Source organism: Eptatretus burgeri, chromosome 13 (genome assembly GCF_056783735.1).
Source record: "Eptatretus burgeri isolate ZD-2024b chromosome 13, Ebu_testis_v1, whole genome shotgun sequence".
Lineage (NCBI taxonomy): Eukaryota > Metazoa > Chordata > Myxini > Myxiniformes > Myxinidae > Eptatretus > Eptatretus burgeri.
Genome location: NC_140973.1, coordinates 59,374,597 through 59,397,332, shown reverse-complemented (window position 1 = coordinate 59,397,332; position 22,736 = coordinate 59,374,597). Strand labels below are relative to the sequence as shown.

The 22,736-nt window shown below is 41.9% G+C and overlaps 1 protein-coding gene across 4 annotated transcripts in view; it reads right to left on the bottom strand.

Annotated features, from left to right (window-relative positions):
* TMEM131 (transmembrane protein 131) overlaps positions 1-22,736 on the bottom strand; it is a 211,876-nt gene that overhangs the window by 119,588 nt on the left and 69,552 nt on the right. For all 4 annotated transcript variants that reach the window (XM_085852639.1, XM_085852640.1, XM_085852641.1 and 1 more), the window contains 15 exons: positions 12,593-12,715; positions 11,571-11,651; positions 11,139-11,283; positions 10,382-10,438; positions 9,293-9,354; positions 9,073-9,181; positions 8,093-8,201; positions 4,899-5,052; positions 4,227-4,397; positions 3,339-3,449; positions 2,949-3,083; positions 2,600-2,704; positions 2,355-2,441; positions 1,026-1,178; positions 818-875 (listed from right to left, as the gene is read on the bottom strand). In XM_085852639.1, the coding sequence (XP_085708765.1) occupies positions 818-875; positions 1,026-1,178; positions 2,355-2,441; positions 2,600-2,704; positions 2,949-3,083; positions 3,339-3,449; positions 4,227-4,397; positions 4,899-5,052; positions 8,093-8,201; positions 9,073-9,181; positions 9,293-9,354; positions 10,382-10,438; positions 11,139-11,283; positions 11,571-11,651; positions 12,593-12,715 (1,660 nt within the window). The remainder of the gene's footprint in view (positions 1-817; positions 876-1,025; positions 1,179-2,354; positions 2,442-2,599; positions 2,705-2,948; positions 3,084-3,338; positions 3,450-4,226; positions 4,398-4,898; positions 5,053-8,092; positions 8,202-9,072; positions 9,182-9,292; positions 9,355-10,381; positions 10,439-11,138; positions 11,284-11,570; positions 11,652-12,592; positions 12,716-22,736) is intronic.

The following is a 22,736-nucleotide window of genomic DNA, read 5'->3' as shown; positions in this document are numbered from 1 at the left end:
ATATATATATATATATATATATATATATATATATATATATATATATATATATATATATATATATATATATATATACATATACATATACATATACATATGGGACATAAATACATACATAAAGATATATTTTTTTAACTCAACCTGAACCGATTTGCAAAATATAAATGGCAGAATTGAGCTTAACAGCAGTTCTGACTGCGACAAAAGTGTTCATTTGGAATATAATTTAAATTCAGCATCGATCGGTTTTAAGACCGATATTTTTTCTCCGCCCGTATGTTATCCGCACTCCCAACTTTGACCTTTTTTTGCTGATAAAAAAGTGTGGTTTATATACTGGAAAATATGGGATTTCATTTTGTCCTGCTTTTTGGAAAAAAAAATACTTTCATAATGAGACAGAATTTAAAGTTGTACCCATTGGCCAATATTAAAATTTGGCGATACTAAAATCCGATCACAGCCCTCTCGTGAATGATGTACAACATGGGAGTAGCTGCAACAATAGATGGTTAGTGCTTGTTTGCAACTTCTGTTGATAAGTTCCAGATAAAACCCTTAATGTTCATCTTCGACTTAAAATCCCTCTTTTGCGCTACCTCACAATTAGAATGTAAACAATAATTTGTTTTGCAACTTTTGCTGTATTTACATTGAAAATTATGATATATTTGAACTGTTCAATAAAGATCTCATGTTCATCACTCTTTCTTCATTTACTTGATTTATTTCGCTGCTTTTTTTTTTTTTAAGTTGAAAAATTTTTTAAATGCACAGAATCTCAAATAAAGGATGTCCTATTGACAAACAAACTCACCTCCAATGTAGCATTCTCCATCGCATACAGCACTGGCATTAAAGTAAATATTTCCAATCTGAATAAGTAAAACAAACAACAAAACAGAAATTGTTCCAAAATAAAAATTTCACAGGAACATTTCACACCAAACCAATTCACACTTTGATAATCCACGTGAGCACAAACAGTCAATCTTGAGCAATCAATAATAGAACCTGGCACACACCTTGGACGTTTTACCCGGCTCCAACTCCTCCTTTGCATGGCGCAGACGCCGGAAGAAGAAGTAGCTGCTATTAGTGGGTGGCCTCACTGCTTCGACTCTAACACCACGTGAGAACGAACTGGCCAGTGAAACTGGGTGCACAACCAGTTTACCCTACAGAAATGTGATCAACAAAATCCACCACAGCAGTCAGAGAATTTGCACAATTGTGTTAATCTATACTATTAAAATAGCACTCTTAAAGTAGTAGTAGTCTGTCATGCTCTTTTTGCTGGGGCGTCGTTATATCAGGGACGTCATTACGGCTTTATGTCTTGTGCTCAGCGAGGCCTCTACGGATGTGCACCTCATCCCTGCTTCCATCACTCAACCCAGCCCGTCGCTTCACTGATGGCAGTTGAACATTTTCACCCATATATCTGACCATCTGATGTCCGTAGTGACAGTCTGAATGCCAGATGTGAGGCGTCGGGATGACGGATTTAGTAAGATGGTGGTGTAGCAAGATGACTTCACTTCTGGGACATCATTACATTTACAGCGTTACATCCACCACAAGCTGAAGCCTTTATGGCGGTGTATTATTCATGACTCAATGAGAATTGCATTTTGCAACTTCGAAGAAAATAAATAAATACATAAATAAAAAGACGATTCAACGTCCAATTCCTGGGAACATAAAAAAAAAATTATTGGTGAAGAAGTGTGAATATTTCGAAAATTAATTTTGGGTTGTTATCAGTAAATAAAATGTTCCTGGAATAAATTGTATTTTTTGCAAATATTGACTCAATAAACTATTACTGTACTGTAACATATAAAAGTTATGTTGTGCAACTATTGTCAGCAGAGCAAAGTTATGTTGTAATGCTCGTTATAACTAAAGGTAACACAAATTATTATGCCCAAGGAGGCAGCTCGGCTTACTTAAAATGGGGGTAGGAATTTGAAATTTGCCTGTTTGAGTTGTCAACACAAAAGTCTACCTTTTTTGAATGATACAAAAAATTTTTTTGTTAATATCAATGAGCAAATGTTCGCACATGGGACAGCTGGCTTCATCGTTTGCCACCCACCCTCCCCCCTCCCCCGCCCCCTCCCGAGGTCAGTAGAGCCTGTGAAGCATCAGGGCGAGTTTAAAGTCAAATATGGACTACAACGAACAATAAAAATCTCAAATGCTACCTCAAAGCTCGGCACGATATTGATAAACCTTAGTTACAGCTAACACATGTGCAAGATTGTTTATTTTTTTTAAAAACCAAAAAAAAAAAAAACATGCATCAAGACTTCCATAACTGCTGGTGGTTTTTGACTGGAAAAACTCACCGGGAATGAAGGAGAAAGCAAGATGTGCTGAGGCTGGCTAACCAAAGTACCCACGGCAACTACTGCTTTAACAGGAATCGTAAGGATCTGGGAAAAAAAGGAGTGAGGAATTGAAAGTGACAAGTGCTAACTCAATTTGCTTTGTACAAGCAAAATAAGCAATTATGTTGAGAAACTGCCATTGCAGCAACATTGAAATTGGACCACAATGGCTTTGCCACTGAAAATAAGAGGGCAAAACAAACCTCGCAGTCAGTGGTGAGGCGTACAGCGGCCTCGTAGTCACCCTGCTGTTGGGCCGCATGCAGGGTCACGCAGAAAACCGCATGGTGACCAGGTAGGAGCTGTATCTGTCAGGGTGGAATACAGAACAATGCAAATTATCAAAATGGCTTAGAAATATTGAACCAGATAAACAAGCAACCGTTAACAATTCACCAAACAGACAGCAATTTTCAATTTTTCAATCAATCAGGTTACACTGTAATGACATGACAACATGGGGTGTGTTTCATAATAATCCCTCGATGAGACTCCAACACACATGCAAGGCTTCACGAACGGATGAACGACCACAATGCAAAAGGCATTTACCGATGCTGGCTGAGGATCCAGGCGGTTTCCATCAAGCTCCGCGGTGGTTTTGGCATGGCTCAAGTTCCCCATTGCAACACTCAGCAGTTCAACACTCAGCCTCTCACCGATGACTTCCCACGACTTCAGGTCCAACTACACAACAACAGAAAAGTGGCATCAGGAACGAAACGTCGACTACACAAAAATCCAGAAAAATCCAGGAAGAGAACAAAAACTCAAATGCAATCAAGGGGAATTAAAACGACAGATAAAGGGATTTTATGTCATCTCCCTCCTGCGATTGGCACATCATATACCAAAGATTTGAATGATTCAAACTGCACAGTAAAAAAACACGTTACTCAAATAATCCACTGCTATTACAAACACAAGGTCAATTTCACTCACCTTAATGGGGTTACTGTTGAAGATCAACAGGAATGCTTTGGCAACATCAGAAACCGCCAGAACACCAAAATCAAAAGAAGTTCCCTCCAAGCTCGGAGGAAGCACCAAATACTGTTGAAAGTTTCACCAAAGGAAACATTATATTTTGCTTGAAGCAGAAAATTGAACACAGTACAGTATAAAGAATAGCTTGTTCTAAAAAAACTACAATAACACCATTTTGTTTGTTATTCATCTTTGCTTCAATACATTGAAACTCAGACACTCCAGTTGTGAATGACCGCAGGTAACGATGTTCCCCAAGGATGACAGGTCGGGAATTGGTGGGGATTAAAAAAAAAAAAAAAAAAAAAAAAATATAAACCAACACAAATCTGAAGACGAATTTGATTGGTGCCAATTGAATGTTCTCATTGATGAAAAGTGCAAAATTGTTCTAAACTCATGAAGAATTATTACATCCAAGTCTAAGAATGATTGGTGCTGTGGTAGCTGTGCAATAAACCTCACTAAGATTCACCAAGCGATGCCATACCTGTATTTAACTCCATCCACAGTGATGAAACTTGCAAGGTTTATAAAAAGAGGCTAAAAGTAACGAACCAAGGAGACAGAGAAGAAGAGAATCCGAATCCTTTTTCTTTAAAAAAAAAAAAAAAATTAATTGACGAGTCGTTCATTATATTCAGTCGGATTTACACTTCAACCTTTTTTTCTTTTACTCAGGTTTAGCACAACCACTCGTTCATTCAGAACAGGAAAAGGAAGGGTCAGTTCTTTGCCAGAGCAAAATCTCTTGAACCTCAAAAGGTTCAATGAAAGGGACCTCGAAACGAGCTTCGCTTATGGAAGAAAATTCAATCTTGATAATCAACAACAGCAACTCACATCAACAAAGCCAGTGTAGACATGGAAGGGGAGATGAAAACGTGACGCATTTGTTGACAGAAGAACATTCGCCTCCAAGTTGGTGAGAGGCCCCACGGGGGCAAAAGATAGCGAGAAGGCATAGCAAGTCTCCTGTGGAGCGATCCACAACGGCCTGCTAAAGTTTTTCACCTGAAAAATGAGAGATAAAAGATAAATTAGCATAACGGAAATGTAAAACGTTCCAGTTAGTTTCAAAGGCAAAAGGTTCCACAGCTCATCAATCAAGATATCCCATAGTCACAATCTACAACTTGCATAAAAATTACCATTGGCAACAAAGCCATTTGTCGCTTCATTCCCAAACTGCCCAATTTTTCAGCTACGTTAAATCGATCATAATATCTGCTCCCACAACTCGGAGGGCGCACCATTTAACAAGTATTGCTTATCTGCAAAGCGTTCGTTGAGCGGCCAAATCATATCAGAGGAGAATCAATGACGCAAACAAATGGCAAGTTCTTTGCACCAAGTGGCAAGACAACCGCATTCAAAGCATGTTACGATCGTGAATACTTTTAAGAAAATTACATAGAGGACAGATGCCACCTAATGGTTTGCTGGAGAGAACAGTCTGAGGAATTGCAGTTTCACCTCTCGGAAGAATGCTTTCGCGTCTTTCGTTGAACAAACCTGGAAAAGGTGTTGCACCTCCTCAGGTAGTGTCACATCATGCAACACAATGGTGATGTTGAAGGTGTTCGTAAGCGAAACAGGTCGTGTCTGTGGTTCAATCTGACCATCGTAAGTTTGGAACAATGTGGCTGCCTGGTCATAACCAAGATACCTGCATACCGGGTTCAGGCATTATACTTTCAGCAGATCAAGAGATAAAGATTCTGTAGCAAGAATATTCTAAGAAAAAAAAATTCCTTTCAACTCAGTCAAGTAACAAATGTGAAGAGTTTACATTTTGTAAAAAAATAAAAATAATAAAAAAGGAGACTGGAATTATGAGCTCCTCAAAGAAATGAAGTCATTATCCCATGTCAAATAAATGAAAAAGACAACAAAATGCCTAAATGTCCAGTGTTTTGTCTTGTATAAGGCAGGTAGTTTGTATGAAATAATGATAATGCTTGAAGACTTTACTTATAGTGTCTTAAGCCTCTTATCGGAGATTGTACAGATCCCCTGTGGGGCATCGACATGAGACAAATGATTTTACATGGAGAAGGAAATTAGTAGAGAATCGACAATTCTAGACAGTACATAGGATTTGAATCTGGAATGCCGGCCAAACAAGCCAAAATGAAAATGCCAAATACGAATAGGCCGATGGATATTCAGAAATAAATGAAAACGGCACAGATGTGTGGTAAATCCCATAGTCGTGGGGCAACTTAGCTAAATATAGCATAACAATTGTGCATTTTGTGAGGAAAGCACCAAATTTGGCACACTAGTAGCCTATCATATTATGAACAGATTTGGATATTAGGCCATCTCAAATTCAGCCGCTGATGGCTGTGGCAGCCATTTTCCACTGCCATCAAAAATTTTGAGATGGCCCAATATCCAAATCTGTTCATAATATGATAGGCTACTAGTGTGCCAAATTTGGTGCTTTCCTCACAAAATGCACAATTGTTATGCTAAGTTGCCCCACTATAGTGAAGAATGCAGAATTCACATCCCATTTTCATATTAAATAGAACGACACTCGTTAGAGCGAATACCTCTGCCAGGCTGAACAGTTTACATTTTGTATCCCACTGATGGGCTGGATCTGCATCCAGACAATTCGTCCTTGTCACACACCAAAATCTAATTGGCTTGTTCTTGTCACCAACCCAACTCATTCAACAACTTTTGTCATAATCCGTCCACAACCTTTTGAAATATCATGCCATACATTGTTTTTGGAGCAATCTCTTAATGGTGAAGAATCGCTTTAAAAATAAAAAAAATTCTCGCATCTCGACCCAGTTCTCCACCAAAATTGAATCAACTTGTCCTTGTCACACACCCAGCTTCATCTGAATCAATCCATAACTTTTTGAGATATCCTGCTCACAGACAAACAGGCAGGGGTAAAAACAATCTAAATCCACTTTCAGTGGCAGTGGTAACCAGAACGGCACCTGATAGAGCGCATGCCACGTACCTCCACCAGGTAATAAAAATCTCATTTAGAGGATGCTTCGCACATTCAAGAGATGATGTGCTTTGAGACGGAACATCTTTTGGAGGGATCATACCAAACGGGCAGAATAAATCATGAAAAACACATCTAGGATAAAATCCAACCCCCCAAAAGACCAAGTATTTAATGCAGAGCCTAACCAGGGTACATGGATTGGATTTTAAAATGTAGAATTCATACCTATTTCAGTGCTGCACAAACTGCGTGCCTGCAATGTAATATTTTTTTAAATGCCTTAGAATGAACGATACAAGATTACAGTAGATGGAGGTGCAGACAAACACCCTCAGGAACAGACAAAACTAACTTGGACATAATCCACTTGGACAATAAAGACAACTGATGGATAAATTACAAAATCAAATTACGGCTAAATTCGATAAAAACAAGCTCAAATGAGGTAAGATCCTCGTCCTCTTAATGATGACGTCATAAAAACGAACATGACGCCTTTGTGATGTATCAGGTTTGCGATAAATTATCTGTGCTAATGCCCGGCTTGATTCCCGCAAACAAAATTCAAACAGCTTGTCTAGTTTCGGAGATAATGGTACAGGCGATTTCCATTAGCGGCGATACTATGACGTCAACTTTTTTTCTCGGAAGAATTTCCAAAATCGGAGAAGGTTACTGCCTGCGCGTGGGCTTTCTGCATATTCTGTATATGGCAAGTTTCACGAAGATCCCATGATAACTCTGGGTTGTGAAACAAGAAATGTCAAAAAATAGGAATGACGTCATAAAAATTGATATGACGTCATAGTGATGCATCATATGTGCAGTCATTCATCTCTGCTAATGCCCTGTTCGATTCCCGCAAACAGATTTCAAAAAGCTTGCCTCGTTTCGGAGATAATTTTTTTAGGCGATTTCCATTAGCGGAGATATTTTGAAGTCATAACTTTTTTTCTTGGAGGAATTTTCAAAATTGGAGATTATTCTTGTCTGCGCAGGGTATTTTTACATATATATGCCATGTTTCAGGAAGTTTTGATGAAAACTGTAGGCTGTGAAACAAAAAAGTCCACAAGAAGAAGATGAAGAACAACAATGTGAGTAAGACTTAGAGATCCTCCACGAGGAACTAAAAATATGTTATGGTCGAATTTTTCAACATCAAACTGCACCTAAAAGCACCTGGACATGGTAGTAAACCTGCAGGACTTGTGGTGCACCTTAGACAACGGGCTCAACTAAGCAGCTCATAATGTTATCAAGCAAGCCTGAGTACAATAGTTGAGCCCGTGGTCTGCGGTGCACTTCAAGGCCTGAGATAAATGCTGCGCATGTCATCTTGAAACACTGTGTGTGCAGATGCTGGATAAAATACGTGCATTCTTCAATCGTTTGTTCAACTTCATTAATATTAAACAACTTTGTTCAAATTTCATTGTTTGAAAAGAAAAATCGAAAGAGCTTTTCACTGCAGTGTTACCAGGGTATTTTGACGATATTAGATCTGAGAATGAATGATCTGTATTGAAGAAGATATAGATCTGTAAATATAAACTGCATTCAGACACACTCACTCGCACCAATTACAACCATCTGTCTCTGTCTGTCTCTTTCTGTCTCTTTCTCTCTTTTGTGTGAGGTGAACAAATCAGACCGGCTACAAACAATGAAGCAACTTGATTGTTACAAATGATTATAATGTTGAGGAGACATCTCAAACACTCACCCTTCAAGAAGATCCACCTGATAAGCTATCTCCAGCTTGGGATAACTTTTCTCCTTTGCTTTTACCAATATCTTTCCCGAGTGTTGTGATATTCTTCTCGCTTTGGAGGCTACAAACAAAACGAGATTAAAATAAACAAATGAGAAACCAAACAAACACTTCTCTCATATACGTTTTGGAAATGGAGTTCCGTAATCACTCGTGTATAAACTGCACTGTGGGGGAAAACCCCACAGAAATATCTGATCAAAATTTGGAGTGCATATTAACCATGAGAACTAAAGTTAAAACTCAATTTCTCCAGGTTTCTCACATCAACATAAGGCCGCCCTTTGTTCCTGGGTGATGCCATCTTAAAACCGCAGTGCATTGTGGGATACTTATGCAACATTGAACATATATTTTTGTTCTGGATAACAATTATTTCAACATAGGAATTAAAATTGTTCAGTTGTAATACATTAGTTTGCTTTTGAAACTTTTATCCAAACTTTAAAAAATACACACCACGATAGGAGCAAAACATGCTTGGGGATCAACACGTGCATTGCAGCACAATTGAATGCTTGAGAATTACCACAAACTTACGACTCGCGAAAGACTTCAAAGTTAATAATGAGTGCTTACTGTGCTAATCTGAAAGATGTCACCTATCTTTCAGCAAGAGGTGTTTGGTGCATTCAACATGCCACTTCACTCATCATATTGTGTGTGTTTCATACAAGTTAGAAGTCATCCATTTTGCTTATTTAAACACCATCCAAAATGGCTATCTACAAAGATTGACAAAACACTGCTTTTGAGTTAACTACATTTCCACTCCTTTTTCTGTTTTGGGGTGTGGGTTGTACATATAAACTGGTATTTTCCTGAAAATTTTATCAGAAAAGTGCCCGACACATTATGCACGATAGTGGATTATACACAAGTCGTTATGGTGCGTAAGAATCCAAAAGAAAAAGGATCGTTAAAGCACTCACGATCATAGATAACGCTCGCCACTTTTGTATACTTCTTTTCAAATGCTTTGAGTGTCAAAGGCTTAAAATCGATAGATATGGCTGTGTTTGCTGGGGAAAGCTTGATATTCTGAAAACAAATGCAAAATGTGATGAGAAAGCACGAGAGAACAAATAAAGGCGTGTGATCAATTCAAGTAAACAATGTCTTCATTGTAATGCAAGAACATGTTCATCTTACCGTGATAGGCACATCTTTTGCTCCAGAATTCAATAAATACAAATTTAAGGTTTTGGCAGGATCTGAAAAAATAAACACAAACCACACACACACACACACACACACACACACACACACACACACACACACACACACACACACACACACACACACACACACACACACACACACACACACACACACACACACACACACACACACACACACACACACACACACACACAATCTCTTTTTAAAACAATATATTGTTAAATGGATACTCACAATCACAGCTACAGAAGGCTTAGTGGGTAAGAGAATCTGTTTTTAATCAAATGTAAACTACTTGTGGAACATTTTAAGGTCTCTTTAAAATCAAAAACTGACTAATAGGCAAAAGTCCCGAGGAGCAGTGAGATCCCACTCCCTCTGCATGTCATGCAAAACAAAAGCAACCACCACCGTCACCACCACAACCGAGGAAGAGAAAACAAAGAAAGGTTTTCACAAAGCTGGGCAAGTTTTCTCAGCACTTTTGATTTTGATGTTGATAAGTCACCTACAAAATCGTACATCCTCAAGTGATCCTCCATATAACACAACTCAGATTAAAATAAAAGAAGAAAAAAAAACACATTTGTTGAGGATAACATGACACAATGGACCAGTCCTGTGAAACATGATTGTTTCCCCATTAACTACTTTTTATCGGGCGATGTTAAAACTTGTTTACTCATCAAAACCGCATTCCTTATAATCCCAGATCTAAGTTCATACAAATACAAATCATTAAATCACGAAGCAGCAAATGGAGAACCGGATTGAAAGATGTGTTACGAAAGATGCTGGTTATGTTGAAGCCGAACATTTTGAACTGGATCGAGTCAAAAGAGTTCTGAATTATGCTTTCATATGCTATTTATGGTTTACTTCTATCACGTGTGCATTCAAAGTTATTAAAGCTTAAAGTTGCAGCATGACTTTACAACCATCATGTATAATTATATGAAATTGTATTTCTAAATATTCAACACGGAAAATGAAATGCTAAATGCACATACCATATTGGGTATCCTATAATAAAGAAGACAGATTACTACACAAGCATACCTTGTGACCTCAATGTGCCAAAATCCAACATTTCTGTTGAAGAATAGATTCCTGGTGCTGAAAGCACATGGAAAGGAAAGTAAAAAATAAATAAATAAATAAAACAGCATGCACACACACGCCAATATTTTAAACTTGGCAGGGATTATTCAGAAAAAATAAAGGCACAACTAACAAATTGTATCAGGTATTACCCTATCAATTTGGAAACAAATAGGGTCTGCTCAGAGTCTGGGAGGTCAGGTGGTTTGATTCAGACTCTTCCGACCCTGGCCAAGTCATACCAAAGAAGGTCAGCGTCTTTGAAGGTCAGCATTTAAGGGACTGAGAATGGATAAACCCATGGGTTGGCATCCATCGGGAGGAGGAAATTACTCCTAAAATGGTCCACTGAGTGAGGTGAGAAAAACTAAGTCATAAAGATGGCATCGCTGATATTCAGTGCTCTGAGAAGTGAAGCCACTTCCTGCCCTCAACCCAAGATCAGTGGTTGTTTGTCTGAAGTAAAGTCTGCTGTTGTCTCATGTACTTGTCCACATCTGTGTGTGTGCGATTTGTGTTCCAGATCCTCCACGAGCCTCAAATCCTAAAAAATAAATAAATAAAGCCTACCATTTCTTCTCAATGTAGATTTGTTTTTTTGGTTTACCTTTTCAAAACTCAACAACATTCTTTGAAATATCCATCACAATACGAGCATGCACGCATGTAAAATTAATAAATCACAGACCGCAGTGAATACAGAGCAACACCATACCTGTTGTGACCTCCACCTCCATAGGCAAAATGAGGTAATCGTCACTGTCATTAGTTTTAATGCGGATGAAAGCTGTGTGGTTGTGCGGTTCCCTGGATATGAAACTCGCCCGCATAACCGCTTTGGTTTCAAACGGAGGAATCTCCTGCAACATCGGAAAAAAAAAACAACAGCAAGAAGGCATGACAGTGGTACTTAAATGAATGGATAACATATCTTTAGCAGATGCACCAGAAACCAAGTTAAATTGGGTAAGCAAAATAAAAGCTATGAAGTCAGAATAATAGAGAAACAAATACTTTTTGAGCAGAAGTGGTGAGTGGGGGGGGGGGGGTGAATAAATAATAGAAAAGTGTTGAAGGAGTGGAGTGCAACACATTAGCTGGACAACTGAACGGAAAACAAATGCACAGAAAATCCTGAAAGCCTTACCCAAAGCTTCCGTGGCCCTTCAGCCTGCCCGGTTGGCAACTCCAGATGCAAATCCCCTCCAGTTGAATATATTTCCACCACCTGAAGCCAAATAAGAAATGAATGCATAAAATTCAGTGCACTCTCTACTATCCTCATGAGACAGTTCATGGGCTCATGCAGAAAGTTGTTTTTTTTGCAGATACTTAACAACCATCATGAAAATACTCTTCTTCAGTAATAACACTCATATTTTAGAGAGCATCATTACAGAAGAACAGAATTTTCAAGGAACCTGAAAGCGGTTTACTCAGCAGCTTGATCAGCATAAAACTTACAGTATTTTTTTGTTGTTTGTTTTTATTTTCTCACACATACACAGTCGGCTGATGCCAAGAGATTCAGCAAATGATGCTGCACTATCATTCTCAAGCCATCTTAAAAGCTCGACTTTGTCCTCTATCGTTGGCACAATGCACTTCCTCTTTGCTTTGAAGCACGAGATGATAGTGCAGCACTATCAAGCGAACGCTTGGGCCACATAACTCTTAAATATGAAGGTTAACCATGCAAAATGGCAAGTGAATCGTGCATATGTAATGTAGGAAGTGAGTGTGGGGGGATGTTATGATGTACTAAACACCACCAATGCAGGTTGGTTGAGTTATTGGGGAATGCCCAGACTGATTTGGTGATCTCCCAGAGGAATCTGCGAGTGCAAATTTTATGCAGATACTGGCCATTTGCGGTTCGTTGATATGCAATTCGAAGAATGGCAACTGTAATCGATTGGTGAGAATCCAAATTGGCAAAGAACGTCCCACACATATCAAGGTGTCACGAACACTAATGTATTTCTGCAGAAAAACCAACAAAGTTGCCAAGCCGTTTGTATAAACCATGTCATGTGGCATCATGCCCCATCAACAATCCACAATCAAAGCTTGCACAGATCACCTCGTTTGATCCACCTCGTTTGATCCTCTATAAAAATCCGATAAGTAACGGGTAATGGCACGAGTGGTGGAAAGGGCCAACGGTACCTGCAGCGGCTTGCTGTGAGGGTTGTGCATGTTGATTAGAGGCGAGAAGCTGCTGTTCACAGGCACTCGAGCACCGAGGAATGGCCGCAGCCTATATGGGTTTGGAACACCAACCCCAAACACCTTGTGGAGATACAGCGCACAGTTTGTTCAACCAATCAAGCTTGATTGCATTAATAGATGTGCATCTGATGTCAAAAGTAGTGTGGCATTCAAACTAGAATTCACAGACCGGTGTTTGTTTGTGTGTTTATTTGTCACGATACTCCTCCCACAGTTCTGGGTCGATAACATCCAAACTTTCGACAGTCACGGCCAAAAATATTGGAGCCCTTTCACTTTCATCAAACAACTGACAATTTTCTTGAAAAATAAGTTGTAATTGACAAAGTATTTGGTCTCCACAATTCTTTATTTCACTGCTAATATAACAGAACCTATGTTTTTGATTCAGAATTTAATACAGGCACTCCTCACTTTATGACCTACCTGCTTAACGACCGCCCGGACTTACGACCAGCTCTTTGACCAGTCGGCAGCGGATCATCCTTTTTTTTTTTCTCAGTCTCAGTCTCAGTCTCGCTCCCGCAGTCGGTCATTATTCACGACACTAGCGTTCGCAATCTCCAAGACCACATATTTCGTCCATAAATTTGTACTTTATTGTGCACCCCATAGTGAACTTTTACGATGCTATCGTGAAATTTATGAAGAAAAAAAGAAAATTACAACGCAGACCACACTAACGGGATTCTTCTCGAAAGTTACACCCAGGACCCCTACCCCGACAAGTCCTTCCATTTCCTCACCGTCATCGCCTTTACCCGGGCCCTCGACAGCTCCTGATAACTCTGATGATGACACTGATGAACCCGAACCACTACCACACTTTGAAGGATTCAATGACCAAAATGTTAATCTGAATGTCTTTTTTTTATAACTTTAATGTTTTTTGGTACATCATTTTTATAATTTTTGCTGATTGTATTTTTATGTTCTGTAATATGCAAGAGTTATGCAAATTAAAACAAAGTTATCAGGTTGGAGTTTCCTTTGGACCTTTTCTTTTTTCAGAATAAATAAAAACGATTACCTGTATTTGCAGTATGCAAACCTAAGTAATGCATATTTGAGCTGATTTCCTCTATTCTGTTAATTACAGTAAACAGTAGACTACTGTATAAACATTTTAAAATATATCCTCGCTTATCGACCAATTCGCATAACGACCTAGTCGTAGGAACAGAACTCGGTCGTTAAGTGAGAAATGCCGGTATATTCTTTAAAATCAGAAAAGAAAAAGAAATAGCATTGACAAAATTATTGACACCCTCAACTTAATATTTGGTAGTACAACCTTTGGACAAAATAACTGCAGTCAAATGCCTCCGATAGCCATGAATGACCTTCCTACACCTCTCTAGTGGAAGTATGGCCAAACACTCTTCTTCTGCAAACTGCTCCAGTTCTCCCGGATTTGAAGGGTACCTTCTCCCAACTGTTGTTTTCAGATCTCCCCACAGGTGTTCAATGGGATTTATATCTGGACTCATTGCTGGCCACTTCAGAACAGTCCAGCATTTTGTCTTGAACCATTCCTGGGTGGTTTTTGAAGTGTGTTTGGGGTCATTGTCCTGCTACAAGACCAACGACCTTTGACGGAGACCCAGCTTTCTGACACTGGGTTGAACATTGCGCTTCAAAATGCCTTGGTAATCTCCTGATTTCATGATGCCATGGACACATTCAAGACACCCAGTGCCAGAGGTAGCACAGCAACTCGAAAACATCACTGAACCTCCTCCATATTTGACTGTAGGGAAGGTGTTCTTTTCTTTGAAGGCTTCATTTTATTTTCTGCAAACATCGAGATGATGTACTTCACGAAAAAGCTCTAATTTGTTATCATCTGTCCACAGGACATTCTCCCAGAAGGATTTTGCCTTGTTCAGGTGTGTTTTGGCAAACTCCAGTCGGGCTTTCTTATGTCTGTCTCTGTCTGTCTCTGCAGTGGGGTCCAACTGGGTCTCCTCCCATAGAACCCCCTTTAATTGAGTTTGCAATGGAAAGTGCGAGTTGAAACTGTTGTACCTTGTGCCTGGAAGTTTGCTTGAATCTGTTTGCCAGTTGATCGAGGTGCTTTCTCCACCATTTGAACCATCCTTCGCTGCAATCTTTGATCAAGCTTTCTGTTGTGGCCACAACCAGGGAGGTTAGCTGCAGTGCCATGGGCCTTAAACTTCCTGATAACATTGCATACGCTGGGCAGAGGAACATAAAGGTCTCTGGAGATGGACCTGTGGCCTTCAGATTGTCCAAACTTGGCTACAATCTTGTGTCTGATCAACTCAGATAATTCTCTGGTTTTCTCTCTTCTCCATGCTCATTGCAGTACACACAGTGACACAAAACAGCAAAATGACTCCTTTTCTCCATTCAAACTGGTTGAATGAGTGATTTTTATATTACAGGCACCTGCAACTCACCACAGGTGAATTCAATTCCAAAGTAAAGGAGAATCACCTGCTTGAAATCCAATTATTTCTTACAACTTCTAAAAGGTGCCAATAATATTGTCCAGGCCATTTTAGGACTTCTGTGTGGAATAAGTTAAGATGTAGTAATTTTTCAGCATTTTTTTGTTTCGTTCCACAGAAAACCAAAGAAATACATACATATGTGGATACCAAAAAAATTTTTAATTTCAACAATTTTCTGGAAGAAATGGTGCATTATTTGAAAAAAGTGCAAGGGTGCCAATATTTTTGACTACAACTGTACAAAGGATCAGCATGACCCCAATTAGTGAATAGGGGTGTTTTTATCTTTACTCGTGGTCCTGTGGGGGTGGGGAGTCGAGAGGGGGAGGGGGAAAGAGGGATGCAAATGTATGTTGTGCAGCATCACTCCAGGTGGGAGAGGGTATCAAAAGTCCCCATCCTTTACAGTACAGTACAGTACTCCTGTCACCACGTTTTCCAATGCAGCGAGGGGGTTTGAATGAGGAGTAGGTATGTTTTTGCTTCATGCACGTAACGGGGGTTTTTTTCGGGAGCTATTGAGGCAGCTGTCAGTTGCCTACATACCGCGCAAATAAAAGGTACGTGTCAGAAGAATGCATTGCATGCTTGGAACAAGAATGCCTGCAGGGTGGGTACTCTGCTAGTTTGACAAATTCACCAAAACAGTATGATTGGCTTTTGTATTTCCTGCAACACTTTGTGCAAAGTCAGGAAATAAAAGTACACCTGATGGTCTACCCTCAGTATATAATGCGCATCAACAGTTCAATATTATAGTGTTCAGGTCAGGTGAACACCGACCTGGACGGATAGCTGTACGATTTTAGTTTGAGGCGAACAATCGAGATCCTTGGAGATTATGGCACGTGCGGGATGGAGAGCGGTGAGGGCGCATAGCAAACAGAAGCATACTGGTTTGTTCTCGAACCCGCAACGAGTTGACAAACACAGGAAATTCAACAAATGATGATTTAATAAAAATAATTCAATGATTCATTATGAAAATAACTCGTGATTATGAAAATAAATCAAAGCGTGAGGTGAACTAAAACCTAATTTGAGACTTCTCCACTTAGTCACAAAAACAAACAAGGTCAGGTCAGGTATGGGAGCATGTGCCAGAACAGCGAGTCCCTGCGTCCACTTTCCGCTGGTACTCCAGGGGCCTCCGTCTGGCCATCCCCCAGGCAGATGCCAGGCCCATCCCCATCTCTTTGAGATGATGGTCAAACTGCTGCAACCACGAGGCATGTGGTCGGCCCACTGGCCTCCTCCACTCATGAGACTCCCTCGCTGAGAGAATCTAGTGAGCAGGATCAGCGTCAGGAAAACGAGCCACATGTCCATACAGCCGCAACTGACGCTCACGGACTATGCAGGAAACAAATCTCATCCGAGTCTCTCTCAGCAACCGCTCGTTGGACACAAAATCCGACTAGCGATAGCCAAGGATTCTCCGAAGAGACCTGGTACCAAAGGAATTAAGTCTCCGTCTCAGATCCTTGGTCAGAGTCCAAGTCTCACATCCATAGAGCAAGACTGGAAGTACCAAGGACCTGAAGACTCTGACTTTCGTCCTCCCGCACAGGTACCGGCAGCGCCACACTCCATGCTCCAGTGAATTCCTGACTCCCCAGGCCTGACCCAGACGTCGATTGACCTCTGACTCACAGCCAGCAGAGACATGAATATCACTGCAAAGGTAAGTGAATCTCTACATGACCTCAACATCCTCACCACAAACAGACACAGACAGGACAGCAGCATCCAAGATGTCACCGAAAGCCTGGATCTTAGTTTTGACCCAAGAAACCCGTAATCCCAGCGGCTCCGACTCCTCATTTCAGCATCTCGAGGGCCCCCAAAAGGATATCTAAAGTCTCCACAAAGATGACTGCATCATCTGCAAAATCAAGGTCCGAGATCTTGACATTCTCAAATGATGCACCGCAGCTTGATCTCTCCGACATCCTCCCTAAAATCCAGTCCATACACGTTCTGAATAGTGTGGGGGCCAGGACACACCCCTGACGAACTCCAGTAACAACTGGAAATAAGTCAGAGATGGTAGCACCACACTTCACAGCACTCTCAGTACCAGAGTAGAGTTCAGACATCAGATCGATCAGTTTTAGTGGCACCCCACGAAGACCAAGAATCCTCCAGAGGACATCCCGATTCACTGAATCGAACGCTTTGCAGAGATCAACATAGGCTACAAGCAGCCCCTGCCGAAACTCTCGTCTGCGTTCGGTGAGGACACGAAGAGCAAGGATACGGTCAATCGTTGACCTCTTTGGTGTAAAGCCTGACTGCTCTGGACGCTGGTGCTCAAGCAGATGGTGGCGAACCCTATCAAGAATTATCCGAGCAAAGACCTTGCCCGGCACTGAGAGCAGCGTCACCTCTCGGTAGTTGTTGCAGTCTTGGCGATCACCCTTCCCTTTCCAGAGAGGAACAACAAGGCCCCTCTTTCAATCAGTTGGGATGATGCCTGTGTTTCAGGCAGAGCACAAAACTGCATGCAATGACACGAGTGCAGCATTTCCACCAGCCTTGAGAAGTTCAGCATGGATGCCACAGATCCCTGGAGCTTTGCCCCGTTTCAACTGGTTCACCGCAGCCCATGTTTCCACAAGCGAAGGTGGACCACAGTTGATTCGAGGGTCAGCAATAGGGATTGTAACACACTTGACATCTAAATCGACAGCTGGGGGATCAGCCTGGTACAACCGCTCAAAGTAACAGGCCCAGCGGGCCTTCATTACAGACTCCTCTGTCAAGAGCCTACCACTCTCTGCTCTTACTGCAGTGCTCTGAGGGATGGGCTTGGATGAACACAATGCGTGAATTCCCCTGTAAGCAGGACGAGAATCACCTGTCCACAGGTGATGCTCTACCCCCTCACAGATTCCTCACACATAGGCCTCCTTGTCCAGCCTCAGTGCACGTACCGTTTTACGCCCCAGCTCCCTGAACAGCTCAGCTCTGCCATTCAGCCTGGCCCTGCGACTCTGGTCAATGGTATCCAGTGTCCCTTCAGAGACAAAATTCTTCTTTACCCTGCGGTGAGTTCCAAGACATGAACATGCAACACCAAGGACGGTGGTCTTGAAGGCACTCCACAACTCTTCAGGACCCCCCAAAGCACCCAGACCCCCCAAGTGTCCACTCAGCCTGTTCGCAAACTCCTCAGCTACTCTCTCATCCCTGAGCTTGCCAACATCCAGCCAAGGCTGGGATGGTAACATTCTCCAGGATTTAAGGTGCAGCTTTAGAGTTGCTACAACAAGCCTGTGGTCAGTATTGAGGAACTGAGCACTCCGGTAGACCTTGCAGTTCTGGATCATCCTCCAACGACCATCAATGAGGACATGGTCAATCTCCTTTGCCACACCGCCAGCGTTGGAATACCAAGTCCAGCGATGAGCTTGTGGGCGCTGAAATAATGAACCAGCCACCCTAAGTCCATGACTTCTTGCAAAGTCAAGGACCTTAGTGCTATTCTGGTTCATAGTTCCTGACCCATGGGGACCAACACACCTCAAAACCATTCCTATCAGTTCCAGTCGATGCATTGAAATCCCCCAAGACGAGAAGTGTATCTCTTCTGGGGCACTGATCAACCACAGACTCGAGCGTGGCGTAGAATGCATCCTTCACGGTGAGATCACTCGCCTCAGTCGGAGCATAAACAGAGACCTGGGAAATGACACCTAAGGAGTGACGAATCCTTAATCTCATAATATGCTCGTTGACCGGTGTAACCTCAATCATCATTGGGGTCAGCTTATTGGACACAGCTACAGCAACTCTTTGGGTATGGTAACCATCAGAGCGACCAGACCAATAGTAGGTGTAACCACCCACCATTATCTCGCCGCAATCCGGTCTCCGAACCTCAGAGAGTGCTGCAATACCGATGTCCAAACGCTTGAGCTCAGATGATAAGAGACAGGTGATCATCCTCTCTTCGGGATAGGACATTCCAGGCACCCACCCGAAGGGACCGCCTCAGGTTAACCCAAGGAGACCGCCGTCTGGTGGACGACACCTCAGCACCACTCCGACACACTCTCCTGCAATCTGACCCAGGGATGTTACCCCGTGGTTTCCCTCTGATCATCAAAGATTGGGGATCCCGAAGGCTTTGCCCCAATCCCGTCATCTGGTGAGCTGCCCTGCGAAGGGAAGCTGCACAGGAGGTACTCCCACGGAGTGGGTTTTCAGATTTTTTTGCGTTTTTGTGTTTTACGGAATGAAGAGTTTTCTGGCGGCTGGAGTGCAAATCCTGTCACCAACCTCCAAATAAAAAGTAACCCAACTGCAGGAGGACGTCCGCAGACAGTTGGGCACTAGATATGGATGGCCGTTGGCTCACAAGGAGCTCCTCTGCCCTTTGACAGGTTTTGTTTTTAATCCTGCTGGGTGTCCATATCCAAACACCCTCCTCACCAGAAAACCTGGTGGGGGAGACGGTTTAGTCGCCGACAACCCGACCATGGAACAGGTTAGCTCAGGTTTACATGGTACCTGTGGCAGGTCACAGATCAAACCTGACCTGACAATATAAACAGACAAGGGAACAGATAAAATAGAAGAAAATCCTCCCTTTGTATAAGCACTGAGCTGTGTGTCCAGAAATTATCTTTTCGGAGCCTGACGATCCTCGAAACCACGTAGCCACCGTGCGGGAAAACGCACCCAAAAATGGTGCCAAGTCACTCTTTGCGGTCACATACATGAGGAAATTCACGCAGACAGTCTCCAACGCCAGGGCCCACAAACCACTGTAGTTTCATCTCACGATCGAGATTGCGGACGCCGCTCCTCTCTCAACACCAGGCTCACTAACAGCAAAGGGCGTCGTCTTTCTCCTTGAACATACAACGGGACGATTGCTGAGACTCGGAGATAAGGCCAAGAGATGCGTTCTTCTTCTCTTCTCAAATGGACAAACTTCACGACCCAGTCGAACAGTCAATGGCTAGCATCATGATCCAGCACGCGAGCAAATTTACAAAACACGACAACGAGAATTGGACAGCTTTCTCATCATGTCGAGGAGAGCAAAAACGAGACCCTCAGTCTCAACCACGTTCCTCGCATCAACTCATCCCCATCCCCGATCATATCACACCAACCAATCGTAAGTCTCGGGGGCGTGGCTGGCAGGTTGTTGTTAAAACGTCGTTCGTTTTTATAGCTGGCCGTGGAAATGCAAAAACGTAGGAAAAGGTCACAGGGAGCAATCACATACTGGGAGAGACTAGCATTAAACGCCACCAAGTTAACACAGCACACCCCCTCCCACGTGGTGACACGTAACAATCTTTATCTCACAGTTTTCCCAACTTAATTTACATCGAGATGTCTCCTTCCCATCCACGGACAATGCTACACTATACAATCCTTCCTTGACAATGAAATTCCTTCATCTACCCCACAAACATAACAATATGTACAACCTTTGCATAAAATACCGGCCGAACAATCCACACATCCCGTTTTACCCATCAAGCATTCATCTATTCAATTCAAGCACAATATAATATTAAGGCTGGTAAGAAAACTAAAGGCCCGGTCACACCTTGACATTTTAGCCAACGTATGCCGGTTTTTGAATTTTTTTTCTAAAACGCTGGCACACGTTGAATACGTTATGGGTAAGTTTTGATATCATTGAGAGCACGCTGAAAAACACTGCCATACATCGTTGTACGTTGGCTTTAAACGTTGTACTTTTTGGTTGTCCTCAAATTTTTTCATGCTTGAAATTTCATGACGTATGCCGGCGTATGACTCACACGTTCCGCTACGCTGGCCACAAGTTGTATGCACGGTCTGCGATCGTTGACAGACGTCAACACATGCTACTTGTAAGTTAATCATAAGTTGAGACACGCCGAGGTAATGTTTAGCATACCCGAAACGTATTTCTAACCTATGATTAACGTGTTGTTGGCACGTTACGCGATCGTTGCCACACATCGACAGACGTTACTTTTAAGTTACTCATAGGCTGAAAGACGTCGGTATAATGGATCGTCCTTGCGTCAGCGTCCACGGCCACGGCCAGGACACTTATTTGCAGCATTCTTCAAACTTTTCTTCGGCATGACGAGGATGTTCACACTTCGATGTCTAGCTTGGCTATGATTCCAATTGTCCATCGGCAGCGTCTATTTAAAATAGTCGAGTTTGAGCGTTTTAACACGTTCAGAAGAAACGCTTCAAATTTCAAAACCTCAGCGTCAAAAAACAAAGGCGAGTGACAGCAATTTAAATCGTTCATTGTAAACAATGAAAATGGCTGAATGGTACCGTTTAAAAGTCGTTGAGTGTTAAAAAAAATCCAATTGTTGAGCGCAAGCATCGACTTTCAATAGTGGAGATGCAGCCATTTAAATCGTTGAGTGGCAGCCTCTGAACCCACCCGTGGACACGCGGACGCAAGGACGATCCATCATAACCCACACCCTCCCCCTCACACTCACCTGCTACTGCCAACATGAACAAACGACTACTAATACTAATACTAATACTGATACTGATACTGATACTGCTGACATGGACATCGACTCAAAAAGGAACTCGAAAACACTGTTGGGTTCCCTTTTATGAGCAGCATTTTTATATACCAATTCCCAAAACTGCTGGGAACACGTCTTTATATGGCAGTTGTAACCTAGAAACACGTTCATTTTTTTTTTTTTGTCGACCGGAAGACGTCATTGGAATACGTCTACATACGTCGATGTGTGTTGGGACTACGTAAATAATTGGTTCAAAGCACGTCAAACACAAGTCAGAATTAATTTCGCGTAAAAAAGACATTACCGCGACGTGTTTCGACTTATGAGTAGCTTATAAGTAGCGTTTGTGGACGTGTGTAAGCGTCCGCATATCGTGTGTAAAACTTATCCCCATCGCATGTGGAACGTGTGTCATACGCCGAGTACGTCGTAAAATTTTGAACATGTTTAAAATTTCTTGACGTACTCTACTTACTATGACGTATGATAGCGTACTTTAGCGTTGTACTCACGTATACCAAACTTACTCATACCGTATTTGACGTGCCCCAACGTTTTAGACACATTTTTCTTAGGTCGGCATACGCTGGCAAGATCGCCAAGGTGTGACCGCGATGTTGACACTTCCATTTCTACGGCAGTTATGATTCGAATCGTTGTTCGTCAGCCTTTTAATAGGCTATGTCATGACATCGTCGGCGATGCGTGCAACGCGCTATGCCGAAGTTAGACTATCGTTGGGCATCGGTTGTGTAGGCCGACAACAGGTCAGCATTCGTTGGTATAAGTTATCTATAACACAACGAAACGTTGTGTGTCCATTACTAATATGTTGTGCATACGACCAACTCGTTATGAATACGTCCGAATCTTAAAAAAAAAACATCAAAAGTTCAACGTCAGCCAGCGTTTTACATACATTTTAATACGTTGCCATCGCTGGCTAAAACGTCAAGGTGTGACCGGGCCTTAAGAGGTAGCGAGCATTAATTCCATTCCTGCCCACATTATAAAATATCCCCATGGCACTTTGCAGACAATGCGTTGCATCGACTGCACCACTATATATAAATATAAATAAATATA